Source organism: Uloborus diversus, chromosome 10 (genome assembly GCF_026930045.1).
Source record: "Uloborus diversus isolate 005 chromosome 10, Udiv.v.3.1, whole genome shotgun sequence".
Classification (NCBI taxonomy): Eukaryota; Metazoa; Arthropoda; class Arachnida; order Araneae; family Uloboridae; genus Uloborus; species Uloborus diversus.
This window is the reverse complement of record NC_072740.1, coordinates 125,437,781-125,454,972: the sequence shown is the minus strand read 5'-3', so window position 1 is coordinate 125,454,972 and position 17,192 is coordinate 125,437,781. Positions and strand designations below refer to the sequence as shown.

Below are 17,192 nucleotides of genomic sequence, written 5' to 3'. Positions count from 1 at the left end.
ATTAAAAAATCAACTTTCATTTAGTAAACTCTGCAGATTTCCAAGAGCCCTCTTTCGACTATCGAATAATCAATGAATTGTACAGATGTATTAATAATATTAGATATTTTTGTCACTTTGAATATCATTTTAAAAATTTGCAACGAAATGAACCTAACAGAATTGTGAAGAATAGTACATAGTGGTCACTTCAACTAAGCAAAGCTTTTGGTTACTGACCTATCTTAATAAAATCCATTTTTAGAGAAGTTCAAAAAACATATACGAGAATGAAGGACAACCTTGAGAGAAGAAAACTTAATCGACTAAAAAATACTATTTTTAGAACTGATATGTTATTTGACACCGTTACAGTAACTTGTTAACTACTCAAAACGACTCTACCGTGTAACTTATTTTCAAACTGTGTGATTAGGGTTTTTTTTTTTTCTCCAAGTAATTTCTTTACGTTCTCTGATTATCAATAATGCCTTTTGTCATGTAATGATTTATTGACCCTTAGTACTATGGTACTTTTATTCACTTCTATAAATTATTGTATATTCATAATACTAACGCGAAAAGCTCCTTTCTTACACTTACTCACTGTTTATAAATGATACTTAGCAGCATATGTGATAAATCTTACTTTTCAAAAATATTAATCTTCTAAGCATTTTTTAATTTATTTATCTCCTTTATTGAACTACTGATCACTTAGCTTACGTTAATGCATTTTTCTTGAATTAAATGAAAAATAATTGCATTTGTTCAATGTTTTGCTTTTGTTATCCAAAGTAACTCTTAAAAAATCAAGTGTAGCAAAGTTTTATGAATGTGAATAACCGTTTTAAACCTCGGTAGCATTAAATTTGAAATTTCAAGTTAGAAAAAAAAAGAAAACTAAATATAACTGCATCCGAAAAAGTCTTAGGTAGTTACGCTTTCTCCAGCGAGTGGTTCTAATCGAATTTCAACTCCATTTGATTTCCTCACGACCTCAATGTTACTCGAAAAGTTACTAATTCTGTTATATTCAAAACTTTAGATTATTCCTACAGTTTGCTTTTAAAGTAGGAAGAACCATTCTTTTTAGTAGCATTTTGTTCATTCTTCGGGGGAAAAAAACATTTTAAAATTTTCAGCTATTACATGCAAGGCTGCGGAGTCGGAGTCGTGGAGTTGGACTGATTTTGTTGTACAGGAGTCGGAGGTTTAAAATTCTAAGAGATTGAGTTGGTCATTTTTCCTTTGAGACCGCGACTCTGTCAGTGCTGCGGAGTCTGAGTCCAAGTCTGGACTGATTTTGGGATAAAGAGTCGGAGTCAAAGGCTATAAAATTGTCGGAGTCGGGCATTTTCCCTCCGACTCCGCAGCACTGATTACATGTGCTTGGAAATTAAGTAAGTTAAGTTAAGTAAGTAAGGACTTCAATCGAAACCGATTGAAGTCTTCTTTAAAATCACAGAAGTTTTGACAAAATATCGTATTTTCGATTAAGAACACTATCTTTAAAATTCTGACTAAAATGTCCCATTTTGTGCACTTAAAGAAAATTGAGATTTGGATTGATTTGAAAGGGACAAACTCCATCTCTAGAAAAATAAAGTAGAAGAAATTCCCAAAATACGTTCTAGGGAGATCATTACACAAAGTTAGCTCAAAATCCTGACAGGATTTTATACACGCATAATTTGGAAACTATTACAGGCCTTTAAAATAATTGGTACTTGAAACTAAAGAAAAATTCTCAGAGTTATTTTTTTTCCCTGTTACAAATGTATGAGCCTTTTTACACACAACAAACATGTAACCTGTGATTCAGCTCTTTCCACGTGCAGTGGGTTTATTTTTATGGGGTTACGTCCATAACAATGTCTATCAACTACTGATGCTGAAATAAGATCTTCAAAAACGTATTTGTGCAGGCAGCATTACGAACCATTGACAGAGTGATGTTACAAAACATGTAGAACGACTAGATGCCTGTAGTGTAACATAAGGTTCCCACATTTTTAGACTGAAAAAAAAACAAAACCTTGGTATATTTTTCTTTCGTATTGGGCATCAATAATTTTAATTTGTGTAACAAGTTGGTTCGTGCTAAGCATTCACGCTCGGCAGCAGAGATTCAAATACTTTTTTTTTTCATGACTATAAAATGTGTTTGACTTATTTATTCATTTATTATCATCTGATAGTCTTTTATATGACATTTTACTTTGAAGTGTACAGTCGACGCTCGATATAACCGCCATCTCTGTGCCAGAGAAAAAGGTCTTTATAATGAGTGGTTATTATAAGAGATAGAATTTTTTAAAAATATACACATGCATCATGCATGTTTCGTTGTTCCAATAAAATTGACACTTTTTTAAAGATTCTAATAAAATGCCCAAATTACTTTTTATCCTGGGATTTTTTTTTAAATTATTTGTGCAAAATATTATGACAAAATATTTCTAAGTAGAAAATATAGGAAAAATTATATTACAGTACTTACAAATCATTTATTTTCTGAAGATAAAATCAGAAACAGTTGCTTTCCTTTTTAGCACATGTGATTTTTGCAAAACATAATTTTCCATTTCAATTATAGATCATAAATAGTGTTTTTCTTGCTTTTCAAAGAAACACTTAAAAGTCTCTCGAGCATTTGAAACATTTTTCATACTAAGAACTTGGGTCTCAATTTCTTCTTCATCTGATCATGATACATTAATTTGTTTTTGTGCACAATATCGAGAGGAACTTCATTTTCTGACAGACACGTGTTTGACATTCTAAATCATAATTGTTTTTAGCATAACCCTCAAAGTTCAACACTTCTACCAATTTAATTTTTTTTTAGAAGTTTTTTACAGCGTTTCATTCGTCAAAATTTTCATCTTGGATTGCCTGACAAATCATTTAAGCATTTTTCTTATACTTTTTAAAATCAACATGGTGGAGACAATTTTTGATGGTCTTTTCTGAATTTCATGCTGTTTTTGAAAGACGCAAAGCTGTAAGGATACCCACTTTATAATATTCACCTTCTTCCAGTCCATAAACGGTAATAAAGGTCATTTCAAGTTACATATCAGTATAATTGTAAAAAACACCAGGAATAGTGTTCGCTGAATTCGGTCGCTGTATTGGATTAGATGATAAAGAACGGTCGTTATACCGGACGGAAATTAACATAGAGTTCATTGGAACAAAGTTGGGACTTTTACCACTGGTTGTTATAATGGATTGGTCTTTATAATGAGTGGTCGTTACAATGAGCGCCGACTGTATTGAAGTTTTAAGGTTAGAGTATTAAGGTTGAGTGAAGTATTAAGGTCAAATATTAAGTTATGGCTAATTTGACCAGTTCAAAGTTATAATCCCCCCCCTCCCCCCATTGGCTGCACTAAAATGTAAAAAATCTGCTAAAAAGTAAATTAGATCATCAAAAAACATAAAAGCATCAAGGGAATTACAATGGATAAGACGGATCCGAGCAATTAACAAAGTTTCTCACAATATTATAATTTCCTGAAAAATACACTAAAATATATTTCAGTAGTCGAGATTTTAGCTGTCACCAAATTTTAGGTAATAATCATTCTACTTTTCCTATTTCGGCAATCAGGGTTTCTATTTTGTTCACTTTTTTGTTAAAAGTCCAGGACGCCGGAAGAAACTGGACAAAATGGACAAATAGATGAAAGGAAAAGTAAATTGATTATACATACATAAATTTATTTTTATGGTGTAATAATATTAGTATATTATTCTAATACAGTTTCTATTATGAATTAATCATTTAATTAAAATAGAATCATAAGCTTTAGAATTTCATAAGTTTTTTAATTACACATTGGTGTAGCTAATTTTAGATCATAATTTACCTAAAAGTAATGAAATTTAGCAATGTGAATATGCTATTAAGCATGATTAGACTATTATATACAATAGGTAGAAAATAAACTCAATGGGAAAGTCAAACGAAATGCGTAGAGACATATATATACAAAACAAAGATTTATAGATTAAAAATATTTTATAACTTATGTTTTTCGAGTTTTTATTGATGTCACTCCATAGTAAAATATTTGTACTCGCATATTTTATGGATATATTAATGCCATACAAATTGAGAAAAATTACTACTTTAGTAGGTTTGTGGGTACTCAGAACAGTGTACCGGAAGATGCTATAACAGGCAAGAGGGTAGACAGCTTTAAAAGGGCCATTCATCTTCATTGGGGACTAATAAATTGACTAGAGGACCAGCCTAGACAGAGCCTGTTGCTGATCATCACATTTGTATTTGTATTGCAAGAACAGATTTCACTTCATGCCAACATTTCTTTTATTTATATCAAGTAGTTTTTCTTTTTTTTTTTTTATTAATATGATTTTTAATGTTTTGAAACTGGGTCATTCCATACGAAATGAGCAACATTCACAAAAAGTGGTGGCCGCAGGGTAACAGATTTTTATGAAATTTGGTATACAGGTTCCTTTTATGCCTATATAAAAATTTCTAAAATATTTTGACTTAATATTTTATATTTTAATAGTTATATACGATTGAAAATTGGTCAAATTGAACAGCATTCTCATAAATGTCAAATGTTGCATTTTTGAAGGCTTACATTTTATTGACTATTAAATGAAAACATAAAAGTTAAATATTGTTGTAATCTATGGAGTAGGGAAATTCATCTGATATCAGTAAAAAATTTTAAGTTATTATAGTTAACTTTTAACCGAGTTTTAAAAGCTGAAAATCTTTCAATTTCCTCATAATTAAGCATTATAGTTTTTGATCTCAATCCTTAAGAAATGTATTAGCTTTGCTGAAATTAATACCCAATAACATACTAAGTATCATAAAAGAAATACCTTACTTTTGAAGTTGTATTTTAACTCCTCTGTCTTCAAAATCAGTTTTAAACTTAGTGACATTTTGTTAAAATGATTTTTCGCTTCACATAGACACAAAAATTTAAATGAGGGAAAATTCAGACAATTTTCAAATTTTGCAGGAACATAGAACAGTATTTTTACTATTTGCTCTAAGAAACTCGAAATTGGTTTTCGATTTCCGAGCTTAAAATAAAATTCAGAACAGTAGCATTTTCTTTGTGTTTCATGTGAAATTACAAGAATTCAAAGAACTAGATAAACGACTAAATGATGCGAAAGCAAGTATATCTAATATTTATTTCAATTTTTAAAAAATACACTGGTATAATGTGAATTTTATTAAAAAAAGTTGCGGATAAAATTTATATCTCAAGTAATAATAACTTAAACAAATGCATCAAAAGAAATGTTTTTTTTTTCTTTTCTTTTTTCGCTTTCCACAAAAAATCTTTCTGTCTGGCAAAAAATTTGTGGCTCATTTTTTGCAGGGAAATCTATTTGAAGACATTAATAGTCCTTTCATTGATATATTTCAAGTAGTTTCTTTCAAACATCATCTTTAATAAATCATGTGCACTACGGTAACGGTCCATGTAGATTCAATAACTTAATAAGAAAATTACACATCTGAAAAGATATCGGTGCATAAAATCAATGTGTAAAAAAAATTACCTAGCCACAAATCGTTGCTACATATCTGTAACAAACAAATGAAATTATTGATGTTGGATTTAGGTATGATCTCGAAACTCTTTCTCTTCAAACATATGCTCTTTTCACTGATGATTGAGATAAATGTGAGACAAGGGATTTTTAGGTATTCAATTGCTAATTGAGCTGAAACGATGATAATTTCATATCTCCAAGACAGCTATGGGTACTTCAATAAATTGTTATTGAACCTAACTTTCAAGATTGATAAGTTTTACTGATGAGACAAAAAAAAAAAAAAACTATTTGTGATTGTAGCAGGCAAAAGGAGAAAATATCTTGCACTAATAAGTGGATTATAGTATGTCGTATGCATACTTGTTCTGATGATCAATGCCATAATATGCACTTTTACCTTTGATAGCAGAAGGAAAAGCCATCTGCTTTCCATTGAAAATTAGATTTATTGTAGCAAATGCTGTTTAACTGGCAATTTTTATTCTGGAAAGAAAAGCTCTAACTAAAATAGACGAGTTTCGCTACCTAAGAAATCCTTTGGTTTCAAAGAACGTCGCAACAGGACAGTTGAAATAAATGGGCGTATTTCGTCAAATATACTTATTCATGGATAACACAAATTTCCTCAAACTCATAGCCCAATTTCAAATTCTAATTGAGAATTAGAGGAGATGGTCTTCTGTCTTAATCATTAAACTCAGTATGTTCTTTATGCCGACATGATAGGTTTTCTAGAAACTTTAGTTTTTTTTTTTCCTATTTGACGGTTGATGAGGAAAATTCAACTTTCAGTGGCACAATTATATTTAATTATGCATACTGGAATATTATATACTTCACACTAATTAAGGAAACGTTTCAGCAAGTACTTCATAAACATACTTTTGAGAAAATGAAACACGAAAGAAATGGTTAAGTTTTGTTAAAATTACAATAAAAACCCGTAACTAATGAAATTTTACCTTAGTTCAAGTTAGTCTAGTAACAAAAATACGCTAATTCCGATGATTAAAATTTAGTATTATCTAAAAGACACTTCAATATGCTACGTAAAAAAATTGAGTAAATTAAGAGCATTCCCTCATGTTCAAACAAACATCTGAAATAGAGGGAAAAAATGAAAATATCGGATATTTTTGATATTTTAAAGTACGATTTTATGATCAAGGAATTCAAAAACAATTACTAAATTAGAGCAGATAGTTAGTAATAGACTAAATTTCATTCCGAATCATTTTTGCTGTTATTTTTTTTCATTAAAAGAGCTAGCAGCGTGATTTGAAATCTGAACTAAATTGGCAAGTTTTCAATCTATGTCAAAATGTCAGATTCAAAAAAAGCTCCGAATAAATTTTACTTTTCTCTTTCCTAATAGAGATTTGTTTATAGAATGTGGAAATATTAATTTTTTAAGTGTACGCTTATAACTTACGGAGTTATTGAGTCCCAAACTGACTGCCATGAACTCTGAAAATTTAGGCTTAGCGAAAGCATCAACTTCTAACATCAATAACAAAGCAACAAAGAGTTTCTAAGCTTCCATTCTTTGCATTTCCTCATAGATACGCATGATTTACCTAAATAAAAATTTTCATTGAAATCTGAGACATGTCAGCCACAGCTGATTTGCTCATTTCGCATGGAATGACCCAACTCCAACCTTTAAAAACTTATTATTTATACTATTTAATTTTATAAATGCACTTATTATGGGCAATGAACCTCCACATTACAGATAAACATCATATAATTTACAGCTGATGTGCTTGTTTTATAAATGCTATTACATGCATTATAATTTATTTTAACACTCATTTGATTTACTAACACACTTACATAAACTTCAACTGATCTTACTTTTTTTTTATTTTCACTTTAAAATATTTTACCATCACATGTTTATATACAGATTTATGTATGCCATTTTTATATTAAAATATTACTTGAATAGAAAAGATCTATATTATTATTTATTATTTTCAAACTTCAATTTTTTAACTCAAAACTTTCATTTTACTGATGAAGTGGACAAAATGGACGAAATGGAAATGGACAAAATGACATTTAGTCCGGGACGGTTTTTTCCGGGGTAGACCAAAATAGGACAACCCTGTCGGCAATATGACCGAAAGGCATTAATTCATACTATATGGCATTTTAAACTTTACGACGCACATAGAAGTATTTGTATGGGGGCGGGGGGAGGACAATATTATTTTTTGCATTTGTTTGTCACATGATGCACTGAAACCACTCGGTCACAATAAAATGTTTACTTCGGAAAAGAAATGATATTTCCGAGAAAATAGTTATCATCGCCATTAAATGATTGCTCGTGACCATCTGGGATTAATTACTGTATGCTGACGATCATCATATTTACTGCTTCTAACAAAAACAACTTTGTTTTTCACAGCGGTCTGGGTCTACTACTAGTAAGAATTTCATTAGAAATGAAATTAAAATTTGCGTAAAACTATGTTTTCAGAAACAGAGTAGGTTCTTAAATAGGAGCTGGAATTTCATAAGAAGTAAAATACAGAAATTTGGGTAAAATTATAATTTTTAGAAACTTAGTGTGAGCAAATGGCTGCAATTCTTGATTGCGAAAACAATTTATGAGAAACAAATTAAGTTTTATTTAATTATTTATTTATTATTATTTTTATATTTTCTGTCACAACCTTATTAGTGTTGATTTTCGTTTGCAATATTTCTTTTCAGTTCTGTATTTTTCTTCCACGATATGACTCTCCTGATTCCCGGGTCGGCTAGTTGAACCATTCTTTCAATCTGCTATTATATGATATCAAACGTTGCGTTACTGAAAAATGTTTAGTACTGTGGGACACAGGGATATTCACAAGTACCTACCCAAGTGTGAATCACCGATTGGAACAAAACTTTGCACATCGACAAAACACTTAAAAATATAGAAGCCGAGGTTTTTTTTTTTTTTTTTTTTTTTTTTTAAATCGGCAACAAACATTTAACGGGGTGAAATTTATCCCTAAAGATTGGATAATTGGGAATTACTGGGTACAATATATTCTTTTATTTTAAATTTCAACTACAAAAGTTCAAATAATGATGGAAAATTTGAAAAAACTAAACAAACTAAAGTTGAAGTGTTTCAGGATTTTTTCTGAAAATACTATTCATTGGAGTAAACCATCCCTCGCAATCTTACCCCGTCGCGCTGCTAGTTGCCTATGAGCAACTCCGTGTCGGAAAAATCGCCTTCTTGACCTCAGCATTTCCGATTTTAATAAAATTTGGCATGGAGGATACATATGACAAGATAAGTTAATCCTACAAAAATTTAGATTTCTATTTTGAAAATTGTTCGAAAGATAAGCCAGTAAAAAAACTCAAAATGTGTGGGGAAAAAATGAAAAATGTGTTCTTACAAATGACTGTAACTTTACTCCTATTTATAGCAGAATAAAAATTAAAAAAAAATATTGTAAAGTCCAAAAAATTAGAGCTTTCTATTTATATGTAACATGATTTTCGTACGATAGATTTTAGTTTTAGGGTCATTCACCGTGACGGAATAATATTGCGATGAATGGTTTATCACTAATAACAGTACTTCCGAAACACGTTAGTTTAGTCTGTTTAGTTTTATCAAATTTTCAATCATAATTTGAATTTTTTTAATTGAAATTTAAAATAAAAAAGTATATTGTACCCTCTAATTCCCAATTATCTAATACAAAAGACCCTCTTTTTACGCGGGGGTTACGTTCCATGGAAATGCAGCGTAAATCGGAACCGCGTAAATTGAGACCTAATACTAGTGTTAAAATCTGGGAAAGGTTACGTATATAACAAAATACTTCCTTCTAGTGATGACTAATTGTATAATGAGTTTAATGTGTACTTATATCGACTTTCATGCACAACACGCATAAAGAAAACATAAATTAATTTCGTGTTCTGTTTATAAAGAGGAGCTGGCTATGATAGTCTTTTGGCAGTCATTAAGAATTTTTCTCTTTAATTCTTTGCAGAGCATTAACGCATTCTGATCACTTGCGTCATTTCCATGATAGAATCTTCCTTCCCTAACAAATCAGAAAGATCATTTCTATTGTCTAGGAATGGCTCAAAATGTTCAATGTGAACTTTTTTGGTTGTGCGTCACGACGTCGGTATCCTCGTTGGTTTTAGCCTCCTTTGTCATTCCTAAAAGCTCTTCTTCCAGTGAGTTCTGAACTGAGTGAGTTTAATAACTTTACTTCTGGAAAGAGCTCTGGAACCAATCGCATAAAATGTCTCCAGTGGCCCAAGCTCGATTATTAGTACGACAAAATGCAGTTTATTACGTGTAATCTGAAATCTTTAGGAGTTTGGATTTTGAAAGAGGGAAAAATTTTATCTGTTTGGCTTGCCGCATCAGGGTAAAACCGAAACTCATCCGCGTAAAATAAAATAAAGGTGGCAAATCTTAAACTGCGTATAATAGAAACCGCGTAAAATAAACCCGCGTAAAACGAGGGTCTACTGTATTTAGGGGTAAATTTCATCCCGTTAAATGTGTTTGTTGCTGATAAAAACACGAGTTAAATATTTTTAAGTGTTCTATCGATGTGCAAAGTTTTATTTCAATCGGTGATTCACACTTGGGTAAGGGTCACTTCACTTTTTTTTTTTTTTGCAGCAATCTAAATTTTCGCGATTATTTATGTATGAATAGGATCTGCAAAATATAGGGCTCCTGCACTTTTTTTACTAGAAACAAAACCCTGGGTATGATGAAGAACATAACTGTTTTCGATTTACAAGATGATCCTAACAAGAAGTGAAGGTGGGGGAACTGGTAGTGGGTTTAAAGAGTGACCAACTCAAAAGTAAACAACACAATCCAAATTTATTGTAGAAATTAGTAAGTACTACATTCCATTAATGACACTAATGTTTTCGCTTTAATATCGAACACGTTCTCACTCGTCATTCTCTTCTAATATCCTAATGTAACTTTTGTTTACAAATACCTCGGGAGATAATTACATTACTTCTTAAGAGGTAAAAGTTATTTCCGTACGTGGAGCAATAACAACGTGACTGAGAGCCCCGAGACGTATTAGTACTTGGAATAGTAAAATATTGAATTTAAGATTATCTGTTTTCTTTTTAAATTGCTAGTTTTGCTTAGATTTCTTTCGTGCTTATTTTTTTATTATTATTATTATTATTCGATAGAATGCTTCCAGGAATAATGACCTTTTTCTTTTCTTGCAGACTATGGATTTGATTCTCCTGATATGCATTTATGTGTCTTAATTTAAGCACCATTAAAACATCAATATAGATTAAATGCTTCCTCTCGGGGGTACCTCGATGGGAGGTCAATGTGACCTCCAAAAAATATCCTTATTCGGTAAATTTTGTCCGACGATTCGACAAAAATATCATCATTCGGCAAAAGCTGGAGTTTTGTTCGGGAAAATTATCACCGTCTGGCGAAATTTGGAGTTCCATTCCACAAAATTTGGAGTTCTATTTGGCAAATCGAGAATTTCCGCCCTCCAAAAAATTTACGTTTAGAGCTCCCTTGCTCCCTCTATTTACACGAATGCATACATATGCACTTTTTACACGAGCTCGTAGCGTTTTTTTTTTTTTTTTTGGTGACATATTTCTTTTTATATGACTGCGTTTTTTGGGGGCGCAATACCGTTTATTTTAACTGTTCTATAGAGAAACAAGCGAATTATATTAATTTTATTAGTTTCCTTTTTTTCTATGACGAATATGGAATACATTTTTGAAATCGCATATATGTCCTTTTGGTATTACTTAAAGCAAAAGTATTCCTAAAAAGGATAAAATATTTTACATTTCATACACAAAACGGCGCACGAAATATCACTGTGTACGTGTACGTTAAGTTAAAAAACAGAGACATTTTATTACTTTTCAATATTTTATTTACTTATTTATTTATTCATACATACATAAAGAGTTAGTTATTATATCGGGGGAAAATATTTTTTGTTTCACAATATTCACTGGTATAAATACAAAAAGCAAGAAACAAGGAGCGATGTTATGCATCGATAAAGATATCGTTTTATTTTTCTAGTCAATCCATTTGCACAAATGAGATACTTTTAAGCATATATTTTCTCTTCATTCCCGGAATTTTAAACTTTAGTCATTAACCGTGGTGTAATCGAGTATAAGGAAATAGCATGTATCATAATGTGAAGTATCAACTTTCTACAAAATATTTTGAACTTGAAAAAAATGATTTTTCGTGTTACGAGCGTGAGCCTACGATCATATCCGTAACACGCACAAATCAAAATCTTTAAAACACAAGAAAACTTTTTAGAAAGTTGATGCTTCATATTACGATGCCTATTAGTACTTTATACTCAATTATATTATAATTACCTGCTAAATCTTAAAATTCCGGGAATAAAGCGAAAATGTATGCGAAAAAGCGTCATTTTTGCAAATGGATTGAATAAAAATAAAACAATAACTACTGCATAACATCGCTACTTGTTTTGTTTTTTTTTTGCGTTTCTAGAAAAGATACCAGTGTGGATGTGAAGCAAAAAATATTTCCCCCCGAGATAATAACTAACTCAAAAAACCAATTTTACAAATGAAAAAATAAATAAAATACTGAAAAGTAATAAAATGTTTCTATTTTTTAACTTAACATACAGAGTGATATTTTGTGCACCGTTTTATGAATGAAGGGGTAAAATATTTGACTCCTTTAAGGAGTACTCTTGCTTTAAGTAATATCAAAAGGACATATCATTGCCTCAGAGCAACAGTAAGTCATCTTATCCCAGGAATAATACTACGATATCCTACTGTTGCTCTGAGGCGACGATGTATATGCGATCTGAAAAATAAAATCCATATTCCTAAAAGACAAAAAGAACTAATAGAATAAAACTAATTCTTTCTTTTCTCTATAGAACAGCTAAAAACTCCTCTTATGCCGAAAAAAATGTAGTCATTTGAGAAGAAATATGCCACCAAAAGAAAAAGCAAAAAAAGAAAGAAAAAACGCGACGAACTCGTGTTAAACGAGGAAATCCCCCCTCCATGACGAAAGTTAGATGTTCTACGAAATGGAAGTGGTGCGGCACTGAATGATGACAAAGGAAGCAAAATAATTTCTCGTTCTCCAATTGGAGCTTTTGGTAAAATAAAAAAAAGCAATTTAAAAACAAATATGTCGCCAAAAGTAGGAGTTAACTGTGCGTAAGTATGTTATTAAACGAGAAAAATCCCTCCCCATAAGGAAGTATGACAAACGGTACGGCACAGCATGATGATAAAGAAAGCAAAATAATTTACCGTTCTCTAACTGAAACTTTTTGCTTTCGAAAGTATAGTCATTAAAAAAGAAAATGTCACAAAAACAAGGAGCCTTTGGCGAACATCGTTGGCGTTTCGAAAGAAAATCCCTTCCCCGTTTGTAAAGTAAGACGTATCGATATAGCACAGTATGATCGTCAAGACAACAAAATAATTTACCGTTCTCTAATTGGAACTCATTTTTTTTTCGAAAAAATATTGTAATTTCAATATAAATATGTCACCAAAACAAGGAGTTTACGGAGAGCATGTGTTTAGCTAGAAAACCATTTCCACATTAGGAAAGTAATGACTATGATAAGGAAATGATGAGGCACTTAATGATAATAAAGGACACATAGCAATTGATTATTCTCCAAAGGGTGTTCCTCACCAAAACATACGTCACCAAAACAAGGAGTCTAAGGCGAGCACGTGTTAAGTGACGAAATCTTTCCCTCATTTCGAAAGTATGACGCTGACAGACACAGCACGCTGGTATTGAGAGAGTGACAATTAGAGAACGGTAAATTCTTTCGCTATGTGTTATTAAAAAATATATTTATTTAAAAATTGTAGTATCATCAAAACCAGGGGTTCCCATTACCCCAAGAGCAATGGTGCCCAAATACCAAATATCTCCTCCCAGGACGAGAGCCCTCCTCCCCCAAAGAGAAAAATACCCCCAACAAAATTTCAATGACGCAATCTGCGCCATGACCCTCCCTTCTTCCCTCTAGGGGGGCACCCCCTGTCAAAACAAGGAGTTACGGTGAGCATGTGTTAAGCAAGAAACATCACTTCCCAAATAATAAAATATGACGTTCAACGAAAGGGAAACGATGTGGCACAGAAAGTGAAAGAACTGAGCATTTTCTCCAATTGAAACTCTTGGTGTTCGAAAAATTATAGTAGTTGTAAAACACAAAATGTATTACCAAAACAAGGAGTTACGGCGAGCATGTGTTAGGCGAGAAACATCACTTCACAAATAATAAAGTATGCCGTTCAACGAAAGGGAAACGACATGGCACAAAAAGTGAAAGAACTGAGCATTTTCTCCAATTGAAACTCTTGGTGTTCGAAAAAATATAGTAGTTGAAAAACACAAAATGTATCACCAAAACAAGGAGCTACGGCGAGCATGTGTTAAGCGAGAAAACATCTTTCCGAATAATAAAGTATGACACTCAACGAAAGAAAAACGATGTGGCACAGAATGATGGTAGAGAAAGCAAAAGAATTTACCGTTCTCCAATTGGAACTCTTGGTGTTTGGTGCAACAGGTGAGCGAAGTCCCGATGCCCATCGCTAGCCGCACAGTTCAGATCGGCCGCTCTCAGGCGATTTACTCGTGCGGTCATTATCATCCAAAGGATCTTGTGTTTGATTAGGTGGCCCTACGCACGCACAGCTGACAGCGGCGCTCCAAGGACGAGTCTCTACTTTCTCCTCACATAATTAAGAAGCTCAGATTTTTGCTCCAAAACCTTCCTTCAAACGTGAATGGTATGAAAGGATTAATGTATAGTTATCCTTTTATATTAAAATGGATGCATGTGGGTGTTTGTATGTTTCCAATACATATCCCCAGTTTATGAAGGATTTTTGTCAAATTTGGCACAGAGATCCTTTGATACTCAGGACTTCACATGGGGGTTTTTGCCAGAAAATCCATGAAACGCTTATTGATAACTATGGCTGAATTTTTGGAACATAAAATATTTCAAGGAGCTTTAAATTTAAATTGCGATTAAAAAAAATACTCTTTTCTACACGCTGACGAAAAATTTTACGGTATTTTTATTTTTTTTAGTTAAACCTGATTGTTGAACATACACTGGTGTCCAAAAGTTAAGCATAATTCATAAAAAGCGAGAAAAATATGTAAATTTTCGTAAAATTATGTAAAGTTACTTATGGAGATTCATTGGTTGAAGAAGAAACAATATATTTATGCAAAATAGTATAGTCGATGGTGTCATGTGCGAATTAGGTGCGCGTTTCGGAATGTGGATAAAACAGCTCGCACGCTTTAGAGAGTTCAGGCGCGTTTCATGCAATTGCTGTACCAAGAAACATTGGATCTGGTGAAACAGAACTAATAATGGCACAAAGACGCCAATTGGACACGTTTGCGAAAGGAAGAATCGTTGGAATGCTAGAATCTGGACGATCACAAACTGAAGTGTCTCGTATTCTTAATGTGCTTCAGTGTGTAATTTCGAGACTGTGGCAGAGGTTTTCAAATACGGGAGATGTTACCCGCCGACCAGTACCAGGTCGACCAAGAGTCACAACCGCAAGCCAAGATCGTTTTCTGGCAATTTTTGCACGACGTCATAGGGACAGCTGTGCCAGAGAATTGGGTTCGGCGCTCAGTGCCGGTCACAGGTATAACAATTTTGAGGCAAACTGTTTACAGGAGACTCAATCATGTCGGTCTGTATGCCAGAAGACCAGCAATTTGCATTCCTCTCACATCAGCGCATAAACGCGCTCGTTTAAACTGGAGCTTGCAACATTGGACTCTGGGACAGTGGGCTTAATGTGATGTTCAGTGATGAGTCCCGCTTTACTCTACTGAGTGATTCTCGTCAGGTAACAATCTGGAGAGAAAAGGGGACTCGTTTCCAACCGCAAAACATAAGAGAAAGACATCACTTTGCGTCAGCAGGAGTAATGGTGTGGGCGGGCATTATGTTGGATGGCCGCACCGACCTCCATATTTTAGAGACAGGCTCAGTCACTGGTCAAAGATACAGAGATGAGGTTCTTGAGCCTTATGTTCGCTTGTTTCGAGGTGCTGTTGGTCCTGAGTTCATATTCATGGACGATAACGCGCCACGTCACCGAACAGCTGTGGTCCATGACTTCCTCGAATCAGAAAATATCCAGCGAATGACGTGGCCTGCAAACTCCCCTGATCTGAACCCTATCGAGCATGTCTGGGATATGCTCGGGAGACAACTTGCAGCCCGTTCGCCTCCGCCAAGCTCCGCTCCGGAGCTAAAAAGAGCTCTCCAGCATGCTTGGAACTGTTTAAGCCCACAACTCATCCACCACCTCATAGAAAGTATGAGTAATCGTTGTGCAGCGTGCCTGGCAGTCAGAGGTGGCCATACACACTATTCAACTTCAGCATCATCTTTTAAAGAAAAATTTTTGTGCAAAGAGTAAACTCCTCATATGCCTAATTTTCATTTAAACTATTTTTTGGGATGATAAAAGTAAATATTACCGTTTTTTTTGAGTAGTTTCTTTATTTTGTAACCGTGTTGCACTCGCATATCACGTTTCCCCCATTTCGATGTATATTTCTCACATTACTCACATAAATAACAATTATGCTCAACTTTTGGACACCAGTGTACGTCACTTGACACAACTTTAATTTTCGAGGTAGACCGTGCAACCCAGCTAGTAGGCAAATATAAATAAAGTACATCGAAATCGAAATACAGCAATACATCGTTCTATCTCAATCGTTGGGTAACAATAATATAGTGCGATTAGTGACTGCAATACCGGAATACCGGATACCGGTATTTCAAGCAATTTCGTAATACCGTAATAATATTTACTGAGGTAAAATACCGGTATTTTTGGTATTAGCTGAAAATAATAGAGTTTCAACTAAAGAATTTTTAATTTAACTAAGTCTATACTTATATTTTAAACGTACATTTCTTTTTACATGATACAGAACCAAAATCAATCTATTGATGTAAAAACTTAGCATCAAAAGCACGAACTAATAGAATATCATCAAAGGTAGCGGAAAGACTGCAAAATATTTTCATCACTAGATGGTGAGATGAACCACATTTTTGTGCACAATGTTTTTTTTCCCTGATCATTCACTTTTCCGTTTGTGAAAGTTTATTTCGAGTGTAATTTTTAGTGTATTTGTTCTATGAATAATTTATACCAACCATCAATTGCAGTAATACTTTATGCAATTTTCTTTAAGTATTTATCTCAACTGTACTGAACTTTGGCAAAAATATTTTTCTCATTAGTAAAACAAATGGTGATTTTGTTGTCACCGGTATTGGTTTGTTATCAAGCCTCGCTTTATACTTGGAAGGATAATATTTAGAAATTATATAGTGCCTTTAAAATTTTGCATAGAGGTTAAGCATAATCATTTATAACATATTTTCAGATATTTACATAATTATAGCTGTAAAGAAATTTGAAAAGAGCGCGAAAACGGATAAGAGATACCAACAAGATCAAATTTAGTCAAGTTTATCGTAAATTTCAAACCAAAGGGATAATGATAAAAATCACACGCAAACCTCTCT

At 32.8% G+C, this 17,192-nt stretch overlaps 1 protein-coding gene across 3 annotated transcripts in view; it reads right to left on the bottom strand.

The window, feature by feature from the left end:
- LOC129231759 (triple functional domain protein-like) overlaps window positions 1-17,192 on the bottom strand; it is a 211,426-nt gene that overhangs the window by 145,810 nt on the left and 48,424 nt on the right. Inside the window, exon 1 of one of the 3 annotated variants that reach the window (XM_054866127.1) lies at window positions 14,131-14,216. The exons of the other annotated variants lie outside the window; for them this stretch is intronic. Coding sequence (XP_054722102.1) covers window positions 14,131-14,191 — 61 coding nt within the window. The 5' untranslated portion in view covers window positions 14,192-14,216. Of the gene's footprint in view, window positions 1-14,130; window positions 14,217-17,192 lie in introns of those variants that run through there. 3 annotated transcript variants of the gene reach the window in all.